We start from the raw sequence: 24,699 nt of genomic DNA on the forward strand, positions 1-24,699 counted from the left end.
CCTGACTTTCCTTTGCCCTAGTAAAGGTTGACCAAGTGGATTTTAGCTTCAACTTTCATTATAGTTGAGAGAGATAACTACGTTGGACCTCCAACTTCTCTTACCTTACCAAAAGTCTGCTTTACAATATTTATTTATTTTAATTGCCATTCACTTCACTTGTCATTTAAATTACTTGCTTCTCATCTTCTAAACCCCGATTACAACCTTTATAGCCAATAATAAGAACATACTTCCTCGCAGTTCCTTGAGAAGACGACTCGAGGCTTGAATACTCGGTTAATAATTTTTAAAAGGGTTTGTTACTTGTGACACCCAAAACGTTTGTACGAAGGGATTTCTGTCGGTTTAGAGACTATATCTACAAGACTACAATGCGACTGTTTTTATGAAATTCTTTACTGGCAAAAATCCCAACGTCACAACCCATCATACCAAACGTCGTTTTTCACTTTCAGAGTATGGAAATTATGAAATGCCACCGTTTTGAGAGTAGAGAGTGTAACGTTTAACATTTTGTCTCCTGAACAAGTCTTCATTTGTTCTTCTTCTTTACTCTCACCGTGACTCTCTGTTTCTCTGACCCATAAGCCACCATCACGAAGACGAAGAAGCCTGCGTCATTGTCCACAACCAATAGAGTATTCTGGAGCATTGTTCGTGCGTTAGTTCTGGAGCTTGGTAGAAATCTTGAAGGCAACGACACAGCATTGTTTCTGTGTTCGACGTGAGAGGTAAATTTTTTATATCTTGTTAAAAAAATTGGTAACACTATGTAAACCCTTAGTTTTCCCATTATATGATTGAGTCATGGTGAAGAATCTATTAGTGCATATGATTTAGGATTTCATTCCAGGGTTTGGTTTATGATCGGTTATATGGGTAACAATGGCAAAAATGTATCCCAGCCCAAAAAGAGCCACTCACAGCCATGGAAGACTAACCCTCTCCACTCCCCTTCCAAAAATATACCAAAGCTAGTCCCACATTTGTTGGACCCAATTCTCATCCCAAGAAAATAAACTATGTGCATCCCAATAAAAGGTCCTCCCAGCCCACACAGAAGTTCGTTGAAAAGCCCAATTCTTAGCCCACCATTAAGTGCAATTCTCAGCGCACGCAAAAGCCCAAATTCCAGCCCAAATTCAAACCAAAAAATTTCTTCCAACTTGCAAAACCTTGCACTGATCCTTTGAAACCTGCTGTTAAACTAAGAAGTGGCGATCAACCTCCAAAAAAGTTACATGCTCAAAATAAGAACAAAGAACCTCTGCAATTCACAAGGTCTGGTTGAGTTGTTAAGCCACCACCAATTCAGGATGATAGTGACTCTCATGACTCATATGAGAGTACTGAGGACAGTCTGTATAAACCCACTAAAGTTTTAGAAAATCTCAGTGACACTGACAATGACAGTGATGACTTCAACAGTAGCAGGCCAAGGAAAACTGATTTCAGAGAGAAGCACATATCAGCTTCTTCTAGAGGGGTTGAAAAGGTTATTGACACCGATAACTCGAGCTATGAAGATATTGAAGAGGATGAAGATATTGAAGTGGCCGAAGGAGGCATGGACTAAAGCTCATTTTTGTGAGGGGCCAAAAATGGACACTATCGATAACAATTCTTGTGAGTCATTTAATGCAAGGACAAAGCTGATAGGGCCAAGCCTATCCTCACATTGGCAGAGGAAGTCAGGAGGATCATAATGAAGACCATGGTTGACAATAGGCAGAAACTGGCAAACTACCAAAAAATTTTGTCTCCAGTGCAACAAAGCAGGCTTGAGGCAATGACAAAGCTTTCTCAGCATTGGTCCCCACAATGGAGTGGTGATCAGAATGAGGACTTATACGAGGTTTAAGGCTGGCCAAGCACAATGGTTGTTGACTTAGGAAAGCGTACTTGCACATGTAGATTCTGGCAACTAATAGGTATATTTTCTCAATCTTTATGTAAATGTACTATATTAATAATGCCAATTGGTCTGAAAATGTAACTGCATCACACAGGTATGCCTTGTATGCATGCCATATCATGTATAAAATATAAGAATGATAAGAGGGCGGAGGATTACTGCCATGAGTGGTTAACCATGGAATCATACTGAAAAACATATGCTTTCCATGTTAACCCAATCAAGAGCCAAGACTTAAGGGAAAAAATAGGTAGACCTGCACCAGTTCCTCCTCTAATTAAGCCCAAACCAGGTAGACCCACAAAGAACAGAAGAAAAGACAAAGATGAAGGAGGCTCTGGTTCCAAGACAAGGATGAAGAGAAAATATAAGCTCATCCGATGCATGTTTTGTGGTGAGGTTGGACACAATAAGAGAACATGCAAACTTAAGAAACAAGTTGATGTTGAAGAAGAAGCAAGGTTAATGCAACTGCAACTTGCAGTTGTTGATCCTAACACAGATGCACCAAATGAACTCTCAAATGATAATGCTCATGTTGCCCCCAATTAACCCTGTTCTAGTGTCTATTTCTCCACCACCATTAAGATCGAATGCAGCCTCACAGATAGTCCTGAACCAACCGGAAGGAATCCCAGCAACCCAAGGAACACAACCGTCACCACCCAGTGAAGTTGTAGTGGTTTGATTAATTACATTTTTTTCATTTTCATATACATAAATATGTGGTTGTCTATTCATGTATTTACTTTATATGTCATGCAGGCTAAGGTGAGAGGAAGACCACCCAAGCTTCAGGTTTCCAAGGGAAAAGGAAAAAGGGCTATCTCTCCCCAGCCTGCTGCAACAACTGCAACAATTCCAATTTCTGTTGGAACAATCAAAGGAACTAGTGCTGCGACAACCAAGAAGATTGCAAGTTTCATGACCTTTGTGCCGACTCCGGGGTTCAAAAGGCCAAGGAAGAAAGATAACGCTATCTGAAGACCATCATCGGAACATATGCTTTTTTTTGTGTATAAGGCTATAGATTAGGAAAGATATCATGGTGTTAAACGCTATCAATCCTCACTGTTTTGTAAAGCCTTTATTTTGGATGCATGTTTTGCCTTGGTATGTAGTGTTTCTGAGGAATCACTTTTAAGAACTTTACTATGTTTTGTGGTGACAAACACAATGCAGTTTTAATTAAAGGAGATTGAATAACATGCTGATCAATATTAGTAGAGGCAGAATTAAGAAAAGAACTAGAATCAGAATTAGAGGAAAACACTTCATATAATTTGAATTCATAGAATGATTTGAAGCATTACAAATTTACAAGTAACTGGCTTTACAATATGAGAATCAGAACACCTAATAGGTGAGGTATCTGCATGAGTAAGAGTACAATTATTACAAGGAGCAGAATTCAATGCACAAGACAAACACTTAGAGTATTTTCTTAGCAAGAGAACACTATTAGGGACAACTAGGTGATCAAAAGCATAAATTCCTCCCCTAGTAGTGCCCTAGAGAAGGAGTTTTCAAGAAACTTGATCACGAACAAGACATTGTTTAGGCCAAAATTCAAAAAAGACATTGTTGTCCTCTGCTATTTGATGGACATGTAGCAAATTAAGCAGTTTAAAGCTATCATTATTCTTTTATCAATCAAAATAGAAAATCCATTGTTTTTAATAGGGGTACATGTACTGATGGTAATCAGTAGCTAAGAGAATGGGGGGTTGAATCTTAGCCCCTTTTTTGCTGTATATTAATTTCTGTTTTTTCAAATAGCTTTAGGAGATATTTCTGCTTTTTGTCTCATAACCAGTCAAGAGACATTTTCTTTTTGTCTCGTAACCAATTAGGAGATATTTTTCAATTTTGTCTCCAGTGCAACAGAAATAGAATAAGAGTAGAAGAGAGAAAGAGAAGCATACCCAGAAGTATCCTGGTTCAGCTGCTAAGTGCAATGCAGCCTACATTCACTCTCCATCACAACATGACAAAATTTCACTATAATCATCAGATTACATACACGAATTCTTCCCTAGGAACTACCCTTTACTATCTGGGACAAATCCAGATTCTATCCCCAAATATGATTTTGACTTGGACACCTACCAAGCTTTTAACTGCAAAGTGCTAACCCAACTTGCAAGGGAATCCCCACAGGATAATGAATCACAACATCAGATGTACAAAGGAACTCTTAAACACCTATGGCTTTTTCTTTAATTTTGCTCACTGCCTTTTTCCTCTCACTGGCTTTTTCTTACAAACCTCACTCTGTTTGCCTTTTTCCATGAGACTCAGATAGACAAAACTAAAGAAAAGAAAACAAAATAAAACCCATTGAAGGAGAAGAACTCTGTTAGCTTAGGGTAGCTATGAGAACTCTGTGCTTTCTCTCCTTGATCTCAACCCTTGGCCGTTCACCCTTATTATAGAAGGGAAAGCTTCCAAGGTTCAAACTGGTTTAACCAAGCCACCAACATCTTCTCCAACACTCAAGCAGTTTTGGTTCGGACAGAGAGAAGAGAAAAGGAAAACCGAAAATCAACATGCATGTACCTCTCTCATCCCTTCTCATCAAGCTTCTTCAATCTAAGCATTTGATCCTGACTTTGCCTCCAAGAAAGAATTCTGACCTTTGATGAACCTCTGATCCTTGACAGCTCCTTCTTTTCTATATTTGCTTCTTCCTCTTAGTAGCTCCAATAGCTACCTTCTCTCTTGGATGAACAAAAATGGAAATGAGCTTTACCACTAAGATCTTCTTCTCTGACCGAGATGGATCTTTCCTATTCTTGGCATGGAAGATCTTGAAGCTTCTTTTGAAAATCTTGCCTTCAGTGGCAAAGATCTAGCCACACCATGCTTTGGATCTTCTTTTTGAAAAGGTCATCATCAACCTAGCCTTTTTCTTCTTCATAGCTTCACTATTTTTCTCTGACAACTTGCTCTTGCTTCTATCTTCTTTTCTGACACATGAAATGACTGAAACAAAGAGAGGAGAGAGAAGATACAAAGATTTTCAATGTACAATTAAATAAAATTGAAATCCTGCTAACAATCCCCAAAAGGTGGAGTAACGTGTTGTGAAGCATTTAATGCAATTAAATCAATTTTAATTTTCTCTTTCAGTTACTAAGGCATGAGCTTAATTTAATTAAAATTTGAATTCCATAACCCATGAAGGTAGGTAACTGAATATGCATGCTCCACTTCCTTTCTTTCTTCTTCCAAATCGGACCAAAGGCTTTGTTGGTCTAACAAGAATTTTGTTTTGGGCTGTGCACACATTTCCTGGCCCAAATAGTTTTGTTATCTTTTTAAATAATTCAGCTACTTAGTATGAAATATTTTTGGACAAAAGCTTATTATTCTTATCACATTGGGAATATGTGACTTTGGCCCAATAACCAAAACCTGCACATTAACAAAATCATCATCCAAACAATTGGAATTAAATATTGAAATAACAATTTTCTAATTAATATTAATAATGTTTGATCATCATAATAATTTCAAGTTTTTCAAACTTATCATGTAGCATTACCTACATATACATGATCAATAGATGATAAGGATCATGAGTTCCTTGTGAGGAAGAGAGGAAATTATTGGGATCAGTGGTAACATGGCGGCTAGCACCCAAATTAGGATACCAAGAAATTTGAGGTGATGCTGAGGAAGATCCCGAACCAGGTTGATATTGTTGGTCAAAGCGATAGAAGCAGTTCAAAGCCTCATGACCATTTTCACCACAAATTTGAGTCCTCGAATTATTCCAAGAAGATCGTTCTCCTCTTTGAAACCGGCCTTTGTGTTCTCTCCTAGCACCACCATCCTTAGCTTGATTCTTAAACCGGTCTAGCATGTCCTCATATTGAAGGAGAAAAGCCTCTGCCTCACTTACTGAGAAAGTTTCCATCCTTGACATCACAACAGTGATGTAGTTACTATATTCCACAGTTAAGCCATCCAAGATAGCTTGTATGTGATCATCATCTTTTAGTTGATATCCAACTGCAAGAAGGGAATCAGCTAACTTACGAATTCGAGCAAGATAATCTGCAATGGAACCAGTTTTCTTGATGGATTTGAGCTATGATTTGAGACTCCAAATCCTAGTCCTTGACGTGGCAGAAAAGTAATTGATAATAGTGAACCAAGCATCAGAAAAATTAGTGCAGTGACCTACCTTGTTCTTGAAGGTAGTGGACATGGATGTTACATGACTTAACACTTCTACTAGTTAGTTAGTATAGTGAGCTTATGTGTATAGTGTTGGTTACAAAACTCATTAGTGAATTAGTTACCTTGTACAAGAGAGAAAAACTAGTTAGCAGTAGAGTAGTTAGTGACTATATATATCAACAGTACTCTTTTGTATAGTCAGTTTTTGCATTCCCATTTTCAAGTAGAATGGTGATTGAGATGTGAATAAGAAACACACTCTCCCTTATCTGAGTTTCGTGAAGTCGCTCTTTCACCTTCTAGAACTTACCACTTTAACATGGTGCAGTGAGCGTGGATGGAAGGGTTGAGAAACTTTAAAAGAAACTTGAATGCAACTTCGATTTCGTCTCCCTGCTGATTCAATTAACCGGCATGCAGTTTCAATTCCTTCTTCTTACAACTTCAATTTCATCTTCTTCTCCTTCTTTCTTTCTTCCTTCTCCCTTAGACTCACACAATAGAGACTGATGAGAGCTACTTTGTTCTGCACAAAACTAGTCCAGACAAATAGTGATCCGATTAGTGAGTTCTAGGGCAAAAATTATACAAATCCATCAGTTCTTGAAATTTTATTTAAAAATTGAATCCAGAGCAAGAAACTTACCACTTTAACATGGTGCAGTGAGCGTGGATGGAAGGGTTGAGAAACTTCGAAAGAAACTTGAATGCAACTTCGATTTCGTCTCCCTGCTGATTCAATTAACCGGTATGTAGTTTTGATTCCTTCTTCTTGCAACTTCAATTTCATCTTCTTCTCCTTCTTTCTTTCTTCTTTGATTTCATCTTCTTCTCCGTTTCTTCTTCTTCTTCCTTCTCCCTTAAACTCACACAATAGAGACTGATGAGAGCTACTTTGTTTTGCACAAAACTAGTCCATACAAATAGTGATCCGATCAGCGAGTTCTAGGGGCAAAAATTCTACAAATCAATCAGTTCTTGAAATTTTCTTTAAAAATTGAATCCAGAGCAAGAAGTTGAAGAAATGGCGTCAGATAACAATCCACCATTCTCTTCTTTAGACATCCAGGCTCTTGCAAGTTTGGTTAACCAGATCAATCTTATGCAATCGAATGCAACAAGAACGCAATCAAATCCTGCATTGGATCCAGTGAGTCCCTATTTTCTGCATCCCGGAGAAAATTCAAGTTCTTCTTTACTTTCGACTCCATTAGTAGGAAACAATTACCAAATTTGGGAGAAAGCTATGTGGAGAGCACTTACATCAAAGAATAAACTAGGATTTGTAGATGGATCAATTAAAAAATCTGAAAGAGGAACTGCATTGTTTGAAGCAAGGGAACGATCTAACACATATGTGGTTTCTTTGATTAATCAATCTTTAATCCTTGAGATAGCTAAGAGTGTAGTGTGGATAAATTCTGCTGAGGAATTGTGGAAAGAATTAAATCATAGGTACTGTCATGGAGACATATATAGAATTGCAGAACTAGAGGAAGATCTAGTTGCTACAAAACAAGGAGAGTTAACAATTACTACTTACTATACAAAATTGAAAGAGATTTGGGAAGAATTAGATCATTTGCACCCGATCCCGATCTGCTCAAGATGTTTTGAAAACTGCACCTGTGAATTGAATATATTGAAAGGTTATAAGGAAGATGCAAGTGTTCTAAGACTCTTGCGTGGATTGAATGATCAATATTCTACTGTACGATCTCAAATCATGCTGATGAAACCATTGTCCAAGGTAGACGCAGTTTTTTCTGATCTGCTTCAGCAAGAAAGGCAGTTTAACATGAATGAAATGGTTGAAGGGAAGGCATTGATAACCAATGCAAGAACTGATGGTGGAATTGTTAGAGGAAGGGTTAGAGGCAAAGGAGGTAGGGGAGGCTGAAAGAGCAGAAGATTGATGGTTTAGAGGTTATAGTAAACTCTCGTTGTAAGTATTGTTACTAAACCAAGCAATCAACCTTTCTTACAAACGTTTTGGTTGTCACAAGTAACAAACCCCTAAATAAATTGTTAACCGAAGTATTCAAACCTCGGGTCGTCTTCTCAAGGAACTGCAGGGAAGTATGTTCTTATTATTGGTTATGGAGGTTGTAAAATCGGGGTTGAGAGTGAAGGGTAGATATGACAAATAATTTAAATGGCAATTAAAATAAATAAATACTGTAAAGCAAACTTTTAGCAAGGTAAGAGAAATTGAAAGTCCAACTTAGTTATTCCTCTCAACAATAGTGAAAGTTGAATCTTAATTCCACTTAGTTAACCTTTACTAAAGTAAAGGAAAGTCAAGGGACTAATTAGTTTGACCTTCGAATCCTATTTATTTTCTAAGAAAAAGTTGGGATTACTGAAGTTCAGTTTAATTAGCAAGATGATGATTATCAATTATGTTGAGTTTGATAACTGTTGAGTTACTGATTTCTTAACCAAGACCAAAAAGGGAAAAAGTAAAATTATTGGAATAAAAATATCCTTAGATGGGAAGCAATAATAACTTAAATTAAAGAGAACAATAATAAACTCAAAATACCTCAAATAATCATTAATTCAAATAATAATCTGTAACATGGAATAATTTATAAGCCAATTGGGCAACATCTGTAGATATGAATAAAAGCACTAAAGTAAAAGTAGCATAGAAACATGAATTAAAGTAAATATTAAACCTGGATCGAGAGTCACTCTTAAAAACTAAGAGAAGTCCTAAATCCTAATCCTAAGAGAGAGAGGAGAGAACCTCTCTCAAACTAAATCTAAATCATGGAAAGTGAAAATTGGCGAGCTCCTCTTTGAATGGATGCATTCCCCCACTTTATAGCCTCTAGTCTGTGTGTTCTGTACCCGGATCTGGGCCAAAAGGGCTTCAGAAATCGCTGGGGGCGCATTCTGTAAATTCTAATACGTGGCCTTTGTCACGCGTCCGCGTGGGTCACGCGGTCGCGTCATCTGGAGCTTTTCCTTGCCACGCGGTCGCGTCAGTCACGCGTCCGCGTCGTATGCGTTCTACTTAAGGCGCGCGGTCGCGTCAGTCATGCGGCCGCGTCGCTGCTTCTTCGCTTCTGGCACGCGATCGCGTCGTCCATGCGATCGCGTGGATACCAGTTTCTGCAAAACTCCGTTTCGCACTTTCCTTCCATTTTTGTACGTTTCCTTTTCCATCCTTTAAGTCATTCTGCCTTAGAAAATCTGAAACTACTCAACACACTAATCACGGCATCGAATGGAAATAAAGGTAATTAAAATAATTAATTTTAAAGCTTAGGAAACATGTTTTTCACATACATCACATAATAAGGAAGGGAAAGTAAAACCATGCAATTAATATGAATAAGTGGGTGAAGGATTGAATAAATCACTCAAACTAAGCACAAAATAACTCATGAAATATGGGTTTATCAGAGGCCATGGCAATTATCACAAGACTGAAAAAGGTTCAAAACAGTGCAGTTATTGTGGCAAAAATGGCCATCTAGTAGACACATGCTATAAAAAGCATGGATTCCCTCCTCATTTCAAGAATGGTGGTGCCTCTATCAACAATTTGGTTGCTGAAGAAAGTGATGATAACAGCAATCAATCTCAAGAAGCATTTGGCAATTCTGAGCTTGGCTTTACTTTAGAGCAAAAGGAAGCATTATTATCTCTCTTGAATCAGCAAGATGCACAACCGAAGCATAGCATAAATCAAATTGTTGCCACCATACTTCCGTCAAACCAAGGTATCTCTTACATAATGTCAATGTCCATTTTCAGTCAAAAATCTTGGGTTATTGACTCAGGTGCTACAAATCATGTTGCCTATTCAAAGTCATTTTTTCAGTGTCTATATCAAATAAAACTTGTTCTTATTAATATGCCTGATGGTACCTGTAACACCCCAACTTTCGACACGTCATGACTAATGCCAAATGTTCAGGTGTTACTCGTTGTGCGGCCTACTTAGCTCTAGACTCAGATTTTTATAAATTAATTATCAATAAAAGCCTTTATCGGTTTAATCGTGAACAGATTACTACTCGTGGAATAGCGTTTAGTTGCTCGCAAGGTTAGTTTCTTCAGGGTTGTCGTGTAAGAAAACACAAGGCAACAGAAAGTAACATATATAAGCATATATATAATATACACATGAGTTAAGTTCAAGGATACGTGTCATCCATCAAAGCCGAGTATCACACCAAGTTATATGTACAGATACAAAAGAAGGAATCAGTTCCAACCCTCACACGGGTTTCCTAAGCTGGAACCGAACTACTAAGACGTCCTACCCCTCTAAAAGTACTACAAAAGTGAGGAGAAAGTGATACTAAGATCATCAAGCAGGAGCGAAAGATCCACTGCGACTAACTCTGGAGTGATCGGTCCAAAACATGCTCCATATGAAGACTCCGCCGCGCGCCAGATCTTCATAGCTCAGCGGTTAGAACGAAACTCACAGGGCTCCTCTACCGGACCCGTCTGGGGAGGGGGAAAAGAAAGAAAAGAAGGGTGAGAACCTAGAGTTCTCAGTAAGGAAAAAGGGGAACCTAGGGTCTTTATCTCTAAGTTGTCGCGAAACAGAAAAGGAACAAACACAGAGACTCAAGGCACAAACATATTTATAACAAGTAAGTAGCATGAACAAGAAAGAAATGGCAGTAAATAATTCACAAGAAGTTCATATGCGCAAACAAGATGATGCATGCCTGTTCCTAGCGCAGGCCATGAGCTCATGCGTCGGTTGTCTACCCGCAACCCGACGTTACTCAGAGTGAACCCCGAGTATGGTCCCTTTACTGTGTCAATTAGACACCTTGGCATCACGGTTACCCGTGTCAATTAGGTCTCATTATAATAACATTTCAATGTGTATCACAGTAAGGAACAGTGCTATCAATTAGGCGAACATTCCCGCGTTAGCAATCTCAGGCTATCCATTAGGCGGGCACTTTCGCATTAGCAGTTCGGCACAGGGTCCATTCAACATACACTTTTCATAATTTACTTATTCATTTCAATTATCTCTTTCAAACATGGTTTCTCATTTACTTTCTCTTTATCATGCCTCCGCATCACCAACATTGTAAAACATACCTCCGCATCACCGCCTAACTATACATACCTCTACACCACCGTCTAATTATACATACCTCCACATCACCCATTAACCTTAAACCTTCTTGGAGACAACTTACACATTTACATTTAATTAAATTCCTGAACTTTTATAGAAATTCGGACATAGTCTCCTCTAAAATAGCACTAAAACCACCCTTACGGGTTCCCTCAGCTTTAACAACGTTCAAACTTTCCTTAACAATTTATCAAGTAAACATTCTTAATTGGTCATTATACTCTCTTTAATCCCTTTAGTTATTGTAAAAACACGGGTTTAGAAAATACAACTTGGTTCGGGGGCATTCCTACCATAATTGAAATTTGTACAAATCTTTCAAAAATTCTACTATCATTGCAGAAAAAAAACAGCAGCGAATAGTAAATTTGTTAAATTCACTAAAAATCCAATTCTCATCCATTGCCTTTCAAAATTCATGTACTTAAACAAGACTCTTCCAGCTTTCTAGAAAATTAAATTTTAGACTATTACCATGTCACATGTAAAAGTTATGAGGTTAGGAACACAGCCCTGCCTTATACAAATCTGTTTTCAAAATCCAGCAAGCAACTCATACTTTTTGCAACATATCTAATTGGTCAAAAAGAGTTTTGACACGAAATTTAAACTGAATATTTTAGACACATAAATCTTGAGACTGCCGTTGGTTTCAGCCCAATTACTCATCAGAATTATAAATTAAGTGAGTTGGAAGTTGGTGCTTCTGCAGTAAAGAAACAGAATTTTCTGCTGAAACCATCAATCTTCAAAAAATCATTTTTCCCAATCCACTTATCAATTAATTCTAAAATTTTTACGAGATATTAAAAACACATTAAAGTTTCATAGAAAAATAATCTCATAAAAAATTATGATCTGGAATGCTCCCAGAAACTCGTTCATTCTGCTGCCAATTATGCAGACATTACAGAAATTCTGCATAATGCACTTCCAACAACCTCACATGCCAAATCTTATGTTCAAGCCTAAAATTCATCTAAAACCATAGTTTTACCTTTCTTTTGACTAACTAAAGTTCTAGCATGGTCAGCATAGCTCTAAGAGGTTATACTCATTAATTTACCCCTTTTTTTTACAAACACACATTCATAACTCAAATTCACTTTTCTGCATTTTTATCAAACATAATAATTCATATAACCTAACCATCATTCAAACACATACAAGAGCCTCATTTATCATCAATCAAGCATATAACAGTTTATCTCTTCTCATCACAGGTACAGCCACAAGAATAGTAATCTATTTGTCCTAACCCTTACCTCTTTTAAAGTTGGAAATTCTATTTTTACTTCCTTCGGAAATCAGAACCCTAAGCGTATGGAATTGAAGCTTTGGCCTCTCTTTCAAGAACAAATGGCCGACCTCATCTCAAGCAAGGGAAGAGTTCTTGCCTACGGTCACTACTGTTCTAGCAAGAATTGGAATTAGAATGGCAGAGGTGGAATAAAAGGGAAGAACAGAATTTGAATCTGAAGAAGAGGAAGAAGGAGAGTTGCTAGTTCTCACCCAACAAAGAAGCTTCGAAGATTCAGAGTGATGAGAGGTGGGGTGCCTTCCTTCTTGCTGTGGATGGCTTCTTCCTTCCTCTTCAGTTTCGTTTTGCTTCCCTTCTCTGTTCTTCTCCTTCTTTGTGCGTGTTTTGGTTCAAAGAAAATGAGAAGCACTATTAACAAGAGATAGAAGAAAAGGAAGTGGGTGAGGCGGTGCATAAGGCTTCGTGGCTTCTCCTCACCTCAACACAGCATCAATGCATGCTTGAAGAGGTGTGACCATGGTTCCAAATGGCGCTGAGAGGAGAAGTGATCAGGGTTAGATTTGTGTAGGGAAAGTTTGGTTCGGTTGAACCGGGAAAAGGAAAAGAAAACCGTACTTTTGAAAAAGAGAAAGGAAAAACCGAGTTAATGGTTGGTAACACTTTTAGGCTAATTTCTCAACTAATTCATTGTCTACGCTTTATATTTTCATATATCTAATCCTATGCGTGCCAGCGAACGCTGTAAGGAATCAGAAATTATAGGCCTCATGGGATAGGGTGGTTACAGTACCAGTACAATATGTAACACCCTACCACACAGAGTCTTATGCTTAAGTCATAAAGCTGAGGTGGCAAGGTATTACGACCTCTAAAAGTAAAATATATATATATATATATATATATATATATATATATATATATATATATATATATATATATATATATATATAACTAATATTAATGAAAAGAGATAGTATGCTAGGAGCCTTGAAAAAGGGGTAAAACAAAATCGCAAAATAAAAAGTGCAACGCTCAGGAAATGTTGTTATTTGCGTGAGAAGAAAACTAAAGCTCAAAAGTAAATATAAACAGATGACACAAGTAGAGGGTTAATAATACAAAATAACAAGCTCCTAACTCAGCCTGTGAAGCTAAGGCTGGCCGGAGAATATTTATATACATATATACATATCCCAAAAACCCAAAATACATAAATGAAAACTCTCCTCAAACCTCTAAGAGGAACAAAATAAACAAGTTATTCGAAGAGAACGTTAAGTACACATATACATAAACTAAATAGCAAAATAAACCCAAAAACCACTTCGCTTCAGAAATTCAGATGCCTACCGAGGAGCCTTCCGCTGCGCATCTGAAAAATAACAACACAGTATGGGGTGAGAACCGGAGGTTCTCAGCATGGTAAAGGTGCCACGCGGATAATAAATAAGGTCTTGGGATTGCCAGAGGCAATCCTAGAACTCCGCCATACAATTGTAAAAATTAATTTCTAAGCAGAAGCCACAAATAGGGGTAGGTAATCTAAACATTCCTAAACTGACTTGCTTTTAGACCTAACATAAACATCAACCCATTTCACCCTTCCTCCTTTCCTCTGTCACCATAGATTCAGCAGAGACAAGCGATCAAACAATATCACGCACAAGTAGGACACAGATAGTACAAGTAGCGAATACAACAAGTAGCATGGTATATACTCAATTAGACAGACCCAGGTAATGCATAGCAAACAAGGAAACAAATGCACATGATGTATGCCTATCCTATGGCTGATGATATCATCTGTCGGTTATATAGCCAACCCGACATGTCCTGGTAGCTAACCATGGACTGAAACACCCATGTGAAGCAAGTAGGTTTGAGCTACAACCCGCTTATTACTACCCGCTTAACCCAGAGCCAGTGGAATAACCACTACTGCGGCTACTACCCAGGCGGGTGTTTAAAAGCTCAACCTGGAGCAAGTGGGAGATCCACTACTGCTGCTACTACCCAGGCGTCACAAACATACATTTATTCAATTTAAATCAAGCATGATCATTATTAATTCTCAAACATTAACATGGAGCAAGCGGGACGAACCACCATCCTTGCTACTGACCAGGTATCTCAAGAATACATTTGTTTATTCCAAATGAGTTCAATCATCCATCAACATATCACTATCACAAATGTTCATCATTTTCATAACATTTTCACCCTTCTTATTCATAATACATCATTTTAACCTTTACTTCACCCTCAAATTACCTTAATTTCCCCTACTTCAACTAGCTACTGTACTTAGTACTATACCTTATGTTTAAAAGGATGAAAATAGAGGTTTAGAAGTGAAAATCTGGTTTATAACACAAAAATTCAGTTTTGCAGCAAGCAAGGGCCACGCGTGCGCGTGGGCCACACGTGCACGTGGGCCACACGTACGCGTGGTAGTGTGAAAAGGTAGCACGCGCGCGCTTCCCCTTACCACGCGCGTACGCGTAGGTGAGAACAGCATGTCACGCGTACGCGTGGGTCATGCGTACGCATGGTCATGCATGTTGGCTCATCACGCGTACGCATGGGCTACTCGCGCATGCGTAGTCTAATATGTCATGCCACGCGTGCGTGTGGGCCACGCGTGCGTGTGGGCCACGCGTACGCGTGGATGTGCGTTTTTCCAAAAATTTACAGATTGCCCAAAAAGCTGCTAAAAACCAGTTTTAGTTACCTGCATATACATTTTCCATGCCAAAATTCTGTCGTCCATAACTTTCTCTACAAAATTTCGTTTTTCACAAAATTTATATCGTTGAAAAGCTTGCAAAACCATTTTTCATTTGAAACAAACCGCATCTCCATTCAAAATTTGAGAAGCAAGTTATGGGCTACCAAAGTTCATCAAAAACCAAAGTTTACCAAAACATGCCAAACCCCATTTTTACCCAAAAATCACATTTCCTTTTTAAAACTCAATCTCATTTAACTCAATCATACCATAACCATCAATACAACCTGTTCTTCACCATAACACAATAATTCTTGCAACCCTTGCATTTCCATAACTCAACAACACCTCATTTTCATCCAACTTTACAAATTTTACTTATAAACTCACAAACTAACATATTATTTCATATCCACATATTGTCATCATCATAAAATATTTCAACCATCACCACAACATTAATCAATATAATCATACCAACAATTCCACATAAACACCACTCCATCTCAACCATATCATTAAATTGCCATAATCATCAATCCTTCATCCATCATCATTATACTAACATACATATATAGATTTGCATTCAACCCACATTATCAAGTACTCAACACATGCCCACATCAACTTATCCATCAATACCATAAAGACTAATCATTTAACACAATTAATCATTTCAACTTATCCTATAGTGCTCTAGCCTAAGTTTTCACAAAACCTTACATATTAAACGCGCGAAACCTAAACCATACCTTGGCCAATCACTTTATTTAATCCAAGGCAGCCTCACAAGCTACAGCACAGCCCCTCAAGCATAGTGTAACCAGCCACAAGCTTAGCCTCAATCACCACCAAGCCTCCAAATGTTCACTTTTCAATTCCAAAGCATGTATATAAACTTAATTCACACCTAATACACATATATGTTCCAAATTCATATTTTACCTAATGAAATTAAAATTAAATTAAAGTTTAGAGAAACCTTACCACTTCCACATGCATAGCAACTCAAACCCAGTAAGCTCCGCAAGCTAAATCAAGCCTAGAACACCGAATTGAACAATTTTCAACATATTTGTTCATAGATTTTCAAAACTGAAACTGGGGAAATTGAGGAAGAAAATATGGATTTCTTACCTTACAATGTGCCGGGCTTTGTAGAGCTTGACGCTGCGGTCGCGTGGCCACAAACGGATCGTCAATCAGAGCTTCGGATCAAAAGTTATTGAGAAATGAAATTTGAGTGAGGGTTTTGGAAGCTTCAAACGTTCTTCCCCTGCTTGTTGAGCTTTCCAGCGTTCTGCATGCCAAATGAGGGAGAAAATGAGCTTCAGCTCGTTTAAGTGATGGGTCCGGTTAGCCCACGGGCCCAGTTTAGGTCCGATTCAATCGGTTCGGCCTATCTGGTCTAATTTTGGGCCAAATTTTTTGAAATTAGTGTCAAAATTCTTGTTTTGAAGAGTTTTATCCTATTTTGATACTAGTTTTTCATTTTTAATTTTTCTAATTAAAATTCGATTTATTGACTAATTATTTACCGATTTTAGCGGGGTTTACACAATAACCCAATATGCAGGAACCATAGTATTTTCGAATCAGTTTAAATTGTTTCATGTGTTTTTCATTCCAACGTTCAAATTTAATCTAATATCTGTGTCTAAATTGACTGCCAATTCAAAATTAAAACTTACATTTGATGAATTTGGTTGTGAAATTCAGGAAAAGATTACCATGAAGACAATTGGTGTAGCTGAACAGAGAAGAGGCTTGTATGCTTTTGAAAACCTCACACCTATTCAAGCTGCATCTTCATCTGTTCTTCCATCTACATCTGCACTAGCTATTCAGCCTGCACAATTTGCATCTTCATCTGTCCTTTCATCTACATCTTCACTGGCTGTTCAGCCTGCACAATTAGACAACTCTGAGCTCTGGCACCTCAGATTAGGACACATACCTCATGATAGGATTGTTGTAATAAAAAAGAATACAATGACTTGAATTTTTCTGCTTGTAATAATCCTTGTGACTCATGTCACTATGCAAAACAAAAAAGATTACCATATGCAACTAGAGTTTCAAAGAGTGAAAATAAATTTGACATTGTCCATATGGACATTTAGGGACCTATAAATACAGCTTCAATTTCTAGTTTCAAGTATTTTTTTAACTGTGGTTGACGACAAAAGTAGATTTACATGGCTATATTTTATGAAATCAAAAGGAGAAGCCGCTGATTTGGTCAAAAATTATGTTAAAATGGTTGAAACTCAGTTTGGCATGGTAATTAAAAAGGTTAGAACAGATAATGGTAATGAATTTAAGCTGCCAAATTTCTATGCATCTAAGGGTATAATACATCAAACTACCTGTGTTGAAACTCCTCAACAAAATGGCATAGTAGAGAGGAAACATCAACACATTTTAGAAATTATAAGAGCATTGATGTTTCACTCAAACATGCCTAAAAGGTTCTGAAACTTTGCAGTAGGACATTCAGTGCATCTAATAAACAGAATTCCTAGTACTCTACTACAAAACCAGTCATCCTACTACATTTTGAAACAAAAATTACCTGATATATCATACCTCAAGGTGTTTGGATGTCTCATATATGCATCAACATTAACAGCATATAGAACAAAACTAGATCAAAGAACTCTCAAGTGTGTATACTTGGGGTCAAAAATGGAGTTAAAGGACACATTCTTTACAACGTTAAGAGTAGAAACATTTTCATTTCTAGAAATGTTTAATTCTATGAAAATTTTTTCCCATTTGCATTACAGGAATTTTCAAGCAATGATGAAAATAATAGACAAATGCAAACTGTCCCAAGGTTGGTTAGATACCATGCATCTATCATCTCATTTAGATCCTACCTCACATACTCAAACCAATCCCAATAACAATTTATATGCATCACCACATCACCACACTAACTCAAACATGCATCTATATCCTGACATAGCATCACAATCTAGAAGACCCTTAAGAGAAAGAAGACGTCCCACATACCTCAATGATTATCACTGCAATACCATGAATACATCAGCAAATGATTTTTCTAACATTTCACACAATTCATCATGTTCTTCTCAAGAATTTTTTGAAAATTACACAAATATGTTACTAAACCAGGCAGATCAATTTTTTGACAAGTCTTCCATTCTTTTCTTTGAGTCTGAGTCCCCACTTCCTCTCCTTTCTTTATCACCTGAGTCAATCACACAAAAATTCAACCAGGCCAAATACAAAGAACCAAAAACCTATGCTGAGGCAGTTTGTGATCCGAACTGGCAAGAAGCTATCAATGCAGAATTAATTGCTCTAAAGAAAAACCAGACTTGGACTCTTACCAAGCTTCCTCATGCTAAAAAGGCGGTAGGGTGCAAATGGGTGCTCATGTTGAAATTGAATCCTGATGGATCTATGGAGAGATACAAGGCAAGACTTGTAGCTCAAGGCTTCACCCAAACAGCAGGGGTGGATTACTTTAAAACCTACAGTCCCTTGGTAAAAATGAGCACACTGAGGATAATTTTGACAATAGCAGCCGTAAAGAATTGGTTTGTACACCAATTAGATGTCAACACTGCTTTTTTACATGGAGATTTAGCTGAGGAAGTATACATGCGACCCCCTCCAGGTCTAACATTGCCTTCACCAGACTTGGTTTGTAGATTAGACAGATCATTCTATGGTTTGAAGTAGGCCAATAGACAATGGAACACTAAATTATCAACCATTTTGATCGATTTTGGCTACATTCAATCTCGAAATGATTATAGTCTCTTCACAAAATATCATGGTTCACAATTCACAGCCATCTTGGTATATGTAGATGACTTAATCGTTGCTGGAAATAACATAGATGAAATTGGGTCCGTCAAGAAGCACTTGCATGATTTGTTTAAGATCAAAGATTTGGGTGACTTAAACTTTTTTCTAAGCCTTGAAATAGCTCGAAGCAAGAGGGGCATTGCAGTATGTCAACGAAAATATTGCATCGACCTATTGAAGGAGTCTGGATTAATGGATGCAACGGTAGCAACTACACCAATGGATTACACAATAAAATTGGCAAAAGATTCAAGGAGTTTACTCAATTCAGCATCTGAATACAGAAGATTAGTAGGAAGATTAGCTATTTGACCAATACTCGACCTGATATCGGATATGCAGTAGGAAAATTAAGCCAATTCTTAGACTGTGCTACTGACAAACACTTTGAAGCAGCCATCAAAGTATTAAGATATCTCAAGGCCAAACCTGTCCTGGGTCTAATGTTCTCATCCCAAACTGACTTGGAACCAACTGGTTTTTCAGACAGTGATTGGGGAGCCTACTCAGACACAAGGAGATCAATTTCAGGGTATTACTTCTTCATAAGAACATCTATTATATCCTGAAAAAATAAGAAACAAAACACAGTGGCCAGTTCTTCATGTGAGGCAGAATATAAGGCCCTTGCAATGGCCACCAGAGAAGCGCAGTGGATCACCAATATACTTGGAGACTTGAAGATTGAATTGAGTAAACCAATTGCAATATATTGTGACAGTCAATCAGCCTTGCATGTTGCGGCCAATCCAGTTTTTCATGAGAGAACTAAGCATATAGAGATGGATTGTCATGTTGTTCGAGACAGATGGCAGCAACAAGTGACAAAATTGCTTCCTATTTCAACTGTTAATCAAACTGCAGATATATTGACTAAAGCCATAACTCCAAAGATGTTTCAAGACTGTCAGGACAAGCTCAGAATGATGGATGTAACTGATTCTGGCTTAAGAGGGGGTGTTACATGACTTAACACTTCTACTAGTTAGTTAGTGTAGTGGGCTTATGTGTATAGTGTTGGTTACAAAATTCATTAGTGACTTAGTTACCTTGTACAAGAGAGAAAAATCAGTTAGCAGTAGAGTAGTTAGTGACTATATATATCAACAGTACTCTTTTGTATAGTCAGTTTTTGCATTCCCATTTTCAAGTAGAATGGTGATTGAGATGTGAATAAGAAACACACTCTCCCTTCTCTGAGTTTCGTGAAGTCGCTCTTTCACCTTCCAGAACTTACCACTTTAACAATGGAAGCCCGAAGCCATGTGGTTAGTACAAGATCATTCTGCCGCCACTCTTTATAGGCTGCAGATTCTTGTGGAGCTTTTGGAGTTTTGGATGCATCTAGATGATGTTCCATGCCCAAAATCTGAATAGTGAGCCATGCAAGATGCTTCCAAGTGATGAAGTTATCATCATCGAGTTTTTCGGTAAGGGGAACAAGCTCAGGTTTGGTTGTGGCTGATGACCCAGAGAGTATCAATGCCAAGAAGCAGGAAAGAAAGAAAGAAAGAAAGAAAGAAAGAAAGAAGAGTATTGAGAAATCAGAATGAATGAGTATTGAATTGTGAGATTCTTGTTTATTCTTAGTTACACAACTGCTATATATACATGGATAGCCTAACTGTAATAACTAACATAACTGATTTTTATAACTCTTAGCTGTCAATAAAAATTGAAATGATTCAGGACAAAATTATCAACTCAATTGGACTGTGAGTTTGAGAGAGAGAGGGAAAGCCCTATATGCACAATTTTGTCTTTTAGGACCAAAAGGACTAATAAATGCATCACTACTTTACAGAAATATGATGACATGCATAAGAGAGTACAATCACAGTTGTCCTAATTTTTACCTATGACATATATTTCTTGATTCATCAATTGGTAGATTGAAACATCAGAGAAAGAGAAATGTATTGGTGAATTAGAAGCCAAAAAATCATTAGCCACATCCTCCATTGATGGTCTAGATTTTGGATCAGAAGAGAGGCATGCCAATGCTAGTGTCATAACAAGCACAACATCTTGCATATCTTTCTCAAGAATTGGGAGAGGAATCCTTGAATCCAATACATCTTTCACCATTAAGTTCTGAGTAGATGGCTTTGACAGACGGGAAATGAATTCTCCTGGATGATGCCCCATCATTGTTTCTAAAGCCACCACTCCAAAACTATATACATCACATTTTGTAGTCACATTTATGGTGTAAGCCAATTCTACATAATGTAACCAAATATTACATAGGTTAGTATGCAAATAACATCAAATTTTACCATTTTTAGAAGCTATATGAAGAGAATTAGAATTAAAATTTACCTGGAGCAATATATCCATAAGTACCAACTAGAATAGTTTGGTTAGATGAATCAGTATCAAGAAGTCTAGCTGTGCCAAAATCTGATACACAAGCATCCAACTCTGAATTCAGCAGTATGTTACTGGTGGTAATGTCGCGATGAACAATAGGAGGAGTACAATGATGATGCATGTAAGCAAGAGCATATGATGTCCCTTTAATGATGTTCACCCTCTTGCTCCAATTCAACTCTTGAGCTTCTATCTCATAGGCCAAGTTACAGAACAAGCTTCCTCTTTCCAAGTATTCATACACCAAAAACATGCATCTGTTATGCAAGCAATAGCCATAAAGCCTAATGATGTTGCGGTGGCGAATCTCTGTCAAGACCTCAACCTCCTTGCAGAAGCTCTTGTAAAAAGATGGATTTTCTGATTCTGTTTTGTGAAGCTTCTTCAATGCAATGGTTTTGCCACTCGGAAGTTCTGCTTTGTAGACACTACCATAAGCACCAGTTCCAATGCAATATCTGATATCAAAGTCCTCTGTAGCTTCAACAATGTCCTCAAATGCAATTTTGCCATCATATTCCCAAATTGAGAACAAGTCTCCATGCTTTGCTGCCTTGCTTTTTAGTCTGCGACGGCGATGCCTGGCAAATAGAACACAAATTCCAATCCCTATGGAGCCAAAAGAAACAAGAATACTGGCCACAATTATCAAAACCAAACCCAAAGTACTTAAACTTTTATCATGACCATTATTAAGGTTTTCTGATTGGCAATTGTGGTAATCTCCATTGAGAAAAGGATTGCACTCTAAATTGTAGAATTGCACAGAATCTAGCCCCTCAGGTATGTTGCCACTGAGATTGTTGTAACTAAGGTCTAAATGATTAACACTTTTGCCAATTAGAGAAGGAATGCTTCCACTCAAATTGTTAATGCTGAGATCTACAAATGTAAGGTGACCAAAGAGACCAGCTGGGATAACACCAGAAAGTCTATTAGTAGAAAGATCCAAAGCTTCTAAATGCAACAAATTCTCTATTTCTATGGGGATACTACCATTTATCTTGTTGTGTCCCATAGTGAGCATTATCATTTCTGTTAGAAGTCCTATACTTGAAGGTATAGAACCAGTGAAAAAATTTGAATCAAGGTGGAGAAACGTCAACCGGTTCGAGTACCCTATTTGCTCAGGAATTGGACCAGCAAGGTTGTTGTAACTAACATCTAGATATGAAATATTACCAATCTGAAAGGGAATGCTTCCAATTAACTTGTTTGTGCTGAGATCCACATGACTGATATGACCAAGTATAGTAGATGGGATATAACCACAAATTTGATTCCCTGAAAGTCTTATATCATCTAATTGTGTCAGGTTAGATATCCATTTCGGTATAACACCCAAGATTTCATTATATGAAAGATCTAAAACTTTAAGATGAACCAAGTTCTCTAATTCACTGGGGATAGATCCACCTACTTCATTGTTTTTGATAGTCAACACTTCCAACTGGGTTAAAAGTCCTAAACTTGAAGGTATAGAACCATTAATGGAATTTGAACTAAGGTGGAGACTTGTCAAACGGTTCAAGTACCCTATTTGGTGAGGTATTGGACCAACCAAGTTGTTTAAACTAAGGTCTAAGGTTAACAAATTTGTTAAATTCCCTATTTCTTGAGGGATGAGACCACTAAATCCGTTTTGGGAAAGGTCAAGATTCTCTAACTTGGTGAGATTTGCATATATTGTAGCAGGAAGGCCACCAGTTAGTTGATTGCTAGAAAGGTTCATATAGATGAGATTGGACATATGACTGAAGATTAAAGGAATGGTTCCACTGAACAAGTTTGAACTCAAATCCAATGTGACTAGCCTCTCTAGCATGCTGAATTCATTAGGAATTTGACCACCAATGTAATTGTAAGAAATATCAAGCACAAGAAGTTGAGTTAGATTTGCCAATGAAGAAGGAGAACCTGGTTCATCTTTAAGCTTGTTATGAGATAGGTTCAGAAACTTCAGCTTGTTGAGACTACTTAGCCCCTTTGGGAATCCATACAACCCCATTTCACTGAGATCAAGGTGGACAAGATTCGAAAAGACAGAAAAATCGATGCCTGTCGACCGGCCCTGTGACGCGAGAGAGCTGTCATTATTCTCCCTTGGAGGAGAAGTAATCTCTGTGATGCTTCCGGCATTGTTGCACTGAATACCAGGCCAGCTGCAACGGTTTGAAATATTGTGTTGGTTACTCCACCAACCACTCAAAATCAAAGCATTTGCTTCTTCATCTAAGTGTGACAATTTGGATACTATTACTTTTCTGTGAGTTCCAGCTTCAGTTATGGGATTTATGGCAAAGAGAAGAAGAACTGGTATCAAAATGGAAGTGGGTATAACCATGGTTTCTGCAACTATAGTGATCAGGGTGTGTCAATCACCATCTTATGTGTAATATGTAATATAATAATATATGAGTCCAAATCTATGTAATTATAAGTTATAATTTTAAGTGTTACATTGTTGAATGAACATGTTTCAAACCTTAAAAGTCAGAATATAGCTAGGTAGAGTATAGCTTCTACGTGGAAATTTGGACAATGATATATGTGACCAGTGCCTGTTCTTGATTTCTTGAATTGTATTTGTATGCACCTTCTGTATCTGGTATACATCGTTGTTCTACAATTCTTTCTACTAGCTACAATGGAATTTGAACAAACATATTTGACCGCTGCTATTGTATTGTTTTTTCAAACGACTAAGTTACTATTTTAGCCTTCAAATGATTTAAGTCTTTGATAAAGTCAAAGTGAAATTTTCATTCACTGAAAACGATCTTAATTTGACAAAATGTATTAAATATATAGAGATATACTTAAGAAAAATTATAGTGATCAAATTTTGATATAATTTTTTTTCAAGTATATTTATAAAAAAAAAAAGAAATCTTTTTATTCTTTATTTAGTAATTTTATTCTAAGTGAATATTTTTTAAGTTTTAAGTATTTTTTATGTGAATGCAAAGTATTAAGAAAAAGAATTAAAAACATGACCTAGAGATCAATTTTTTTTGTATTTTTTATGATGTACTTTTTAAATATTTTTAAAATATTTCTGAAACAAAATTAAATCAAATATATAAATCGTTTGTCATTTATAAAAATAGAGAAAAAATCTTAAACGGTCCCTGTCAATTATCTCGAAAGACAACGAAGTCCTCAATAAAAAAGTACTCTTTTCGGTCTTTGCTCTTTATTTCTGTGAGACAACTTAATTCCTCTGTCAATATTTTTTCTCTGTATCAATAGAATAAACCTAT

General features: G+C 37.2%; 2 protein-coding genes and 2 long non-coding RNA genes across 5 annotated transcripts; 1 reads left to right on the forward strand and 3 right to left on the reverse strand.

Moving 5' to 3' along the window:
- The first annotated feature begins 7,130 nt into the window (after positions 1 to 7,130).
- LOC140176869 (uncharacterized) lies at positions 7,131 to 8,006 on the forward strand. Its single transcript, XM_072208426.1, has one exon. The coding sequence runs from the start codon at positions 7,131 to 7,133 to the stop codon at positions 8,004 to 8,006; it is 876 nt and encodes a 291-aa protein (XP_072064527.1).
- A 2,181-nt stretch (positions 8,007 to 10,187) lies between these two features.
- Positions 10,188 to 13,026, reverse strand: LOC112728264 (uncharacterized). Its single transcript, XR_003166205.3, has 3 exons — positions 12,744 to 13,026; positions 12,497 to 12,640; positions 10,188 to 10,576 (listed from the first exon to the last, which is right to left on the reverse strand). It is a non-coding gene; the product is annotated as an uncharacterized lncRNA (long non-coding RNA).
- A 535-nt stretch (positions 13,027 to 13,561) lies between these two features.
- Positions 13,562 to 16,520, reverse strand: LOC112729421 (uncharacterized). The gene is made up of 4 exons (XR_003166525.3): positions 16,358 to 16,520; positions 16,208 to 16,262; positions 15,973 to 16,130; positions 13,562 to 13,864 (listed from the first exon to the last, which is right to left on the reverse strand). It is a non-coding gene; the product is annotated as an uncharacterized lncRNA (long non-coding RNA).
- A 4,079-nt stretch (positions 16,521 to 20,599) lies between these two features.
- LOC112728265 (MDIS1-interacting receptor like kinase 2) lies at positions 20,600 to 24,082 on the reverse strand. Of its 2 annotated transcripts, XM_072209737.1 has the most exons (3): positions 23,354 to 24,081; positions 21,386 to 22,348; positions 20,600 to 21,285 (listed from the first exon to the last, which is right to left on the reverse strand). In XM_072209737.1, the coding sequence occupies exons 1-3, from the start codon at positions 23,778 to 23,780 to the stop codon at positions 20,909 to 20,911; spliced, it is 1,767 nt and encodes a 588-aa protein (XP_072065838.1). In that variant the 5' UTR covers positions 23,781 to 24,081; the 3' UTR covers positions 20,600 to 20,908. The 2 variants fall into 2 exon arrangements, with proteins under 2 accessions (XP_072065838.1, XP_025634118.1); XM_025778333.3 differs by having other exon boundaries at positions 21,386 to 24,082.
- Positions 24,083 to 24,699: the final 617 nt, after the last annotated feature.

This window comes from Arachis hypogaea, chromosome 12 (assembly GCF_003086295.3).
Source record: "Arachis hypogaea cultivar Tifrunner chromosome 12, arahy.Tifrunner.gnm2.J5K5, whole genome shotgun sequence".
In the NCBI taxonomy this organism is placed as follows: Eukaryota; Viridiplantae; Streptophyta; class Magnoliopsida; order Fabales; family Fabaceae; genus Arachis; species Arachis hypogaea.

Excerpts from the sequence above, each read along its gene's own strand:
- LOC140176869 (XM_072208426.1), top strand. The coding sequence starts at position 7,131 with ATGGCGTCAGATAACAATCCACCATTCTCTTCTTTAGACATCCAGGCT.
- LOC112728265 (XM_025778333.3), bottom strand. The coding sequence starts at position 23,780 with ATGGTTATACCCACTTCCATTTTGATACCAGTTCTTCTTCTCTTTGCC. Across the intron at positions 21,286-21,385 it reads TTATGGATATATTGCTCCAG|AATTGGCTTACACCATAAAT; the intron begins GTAAATTTTAAT and ends TACATTATGTAG.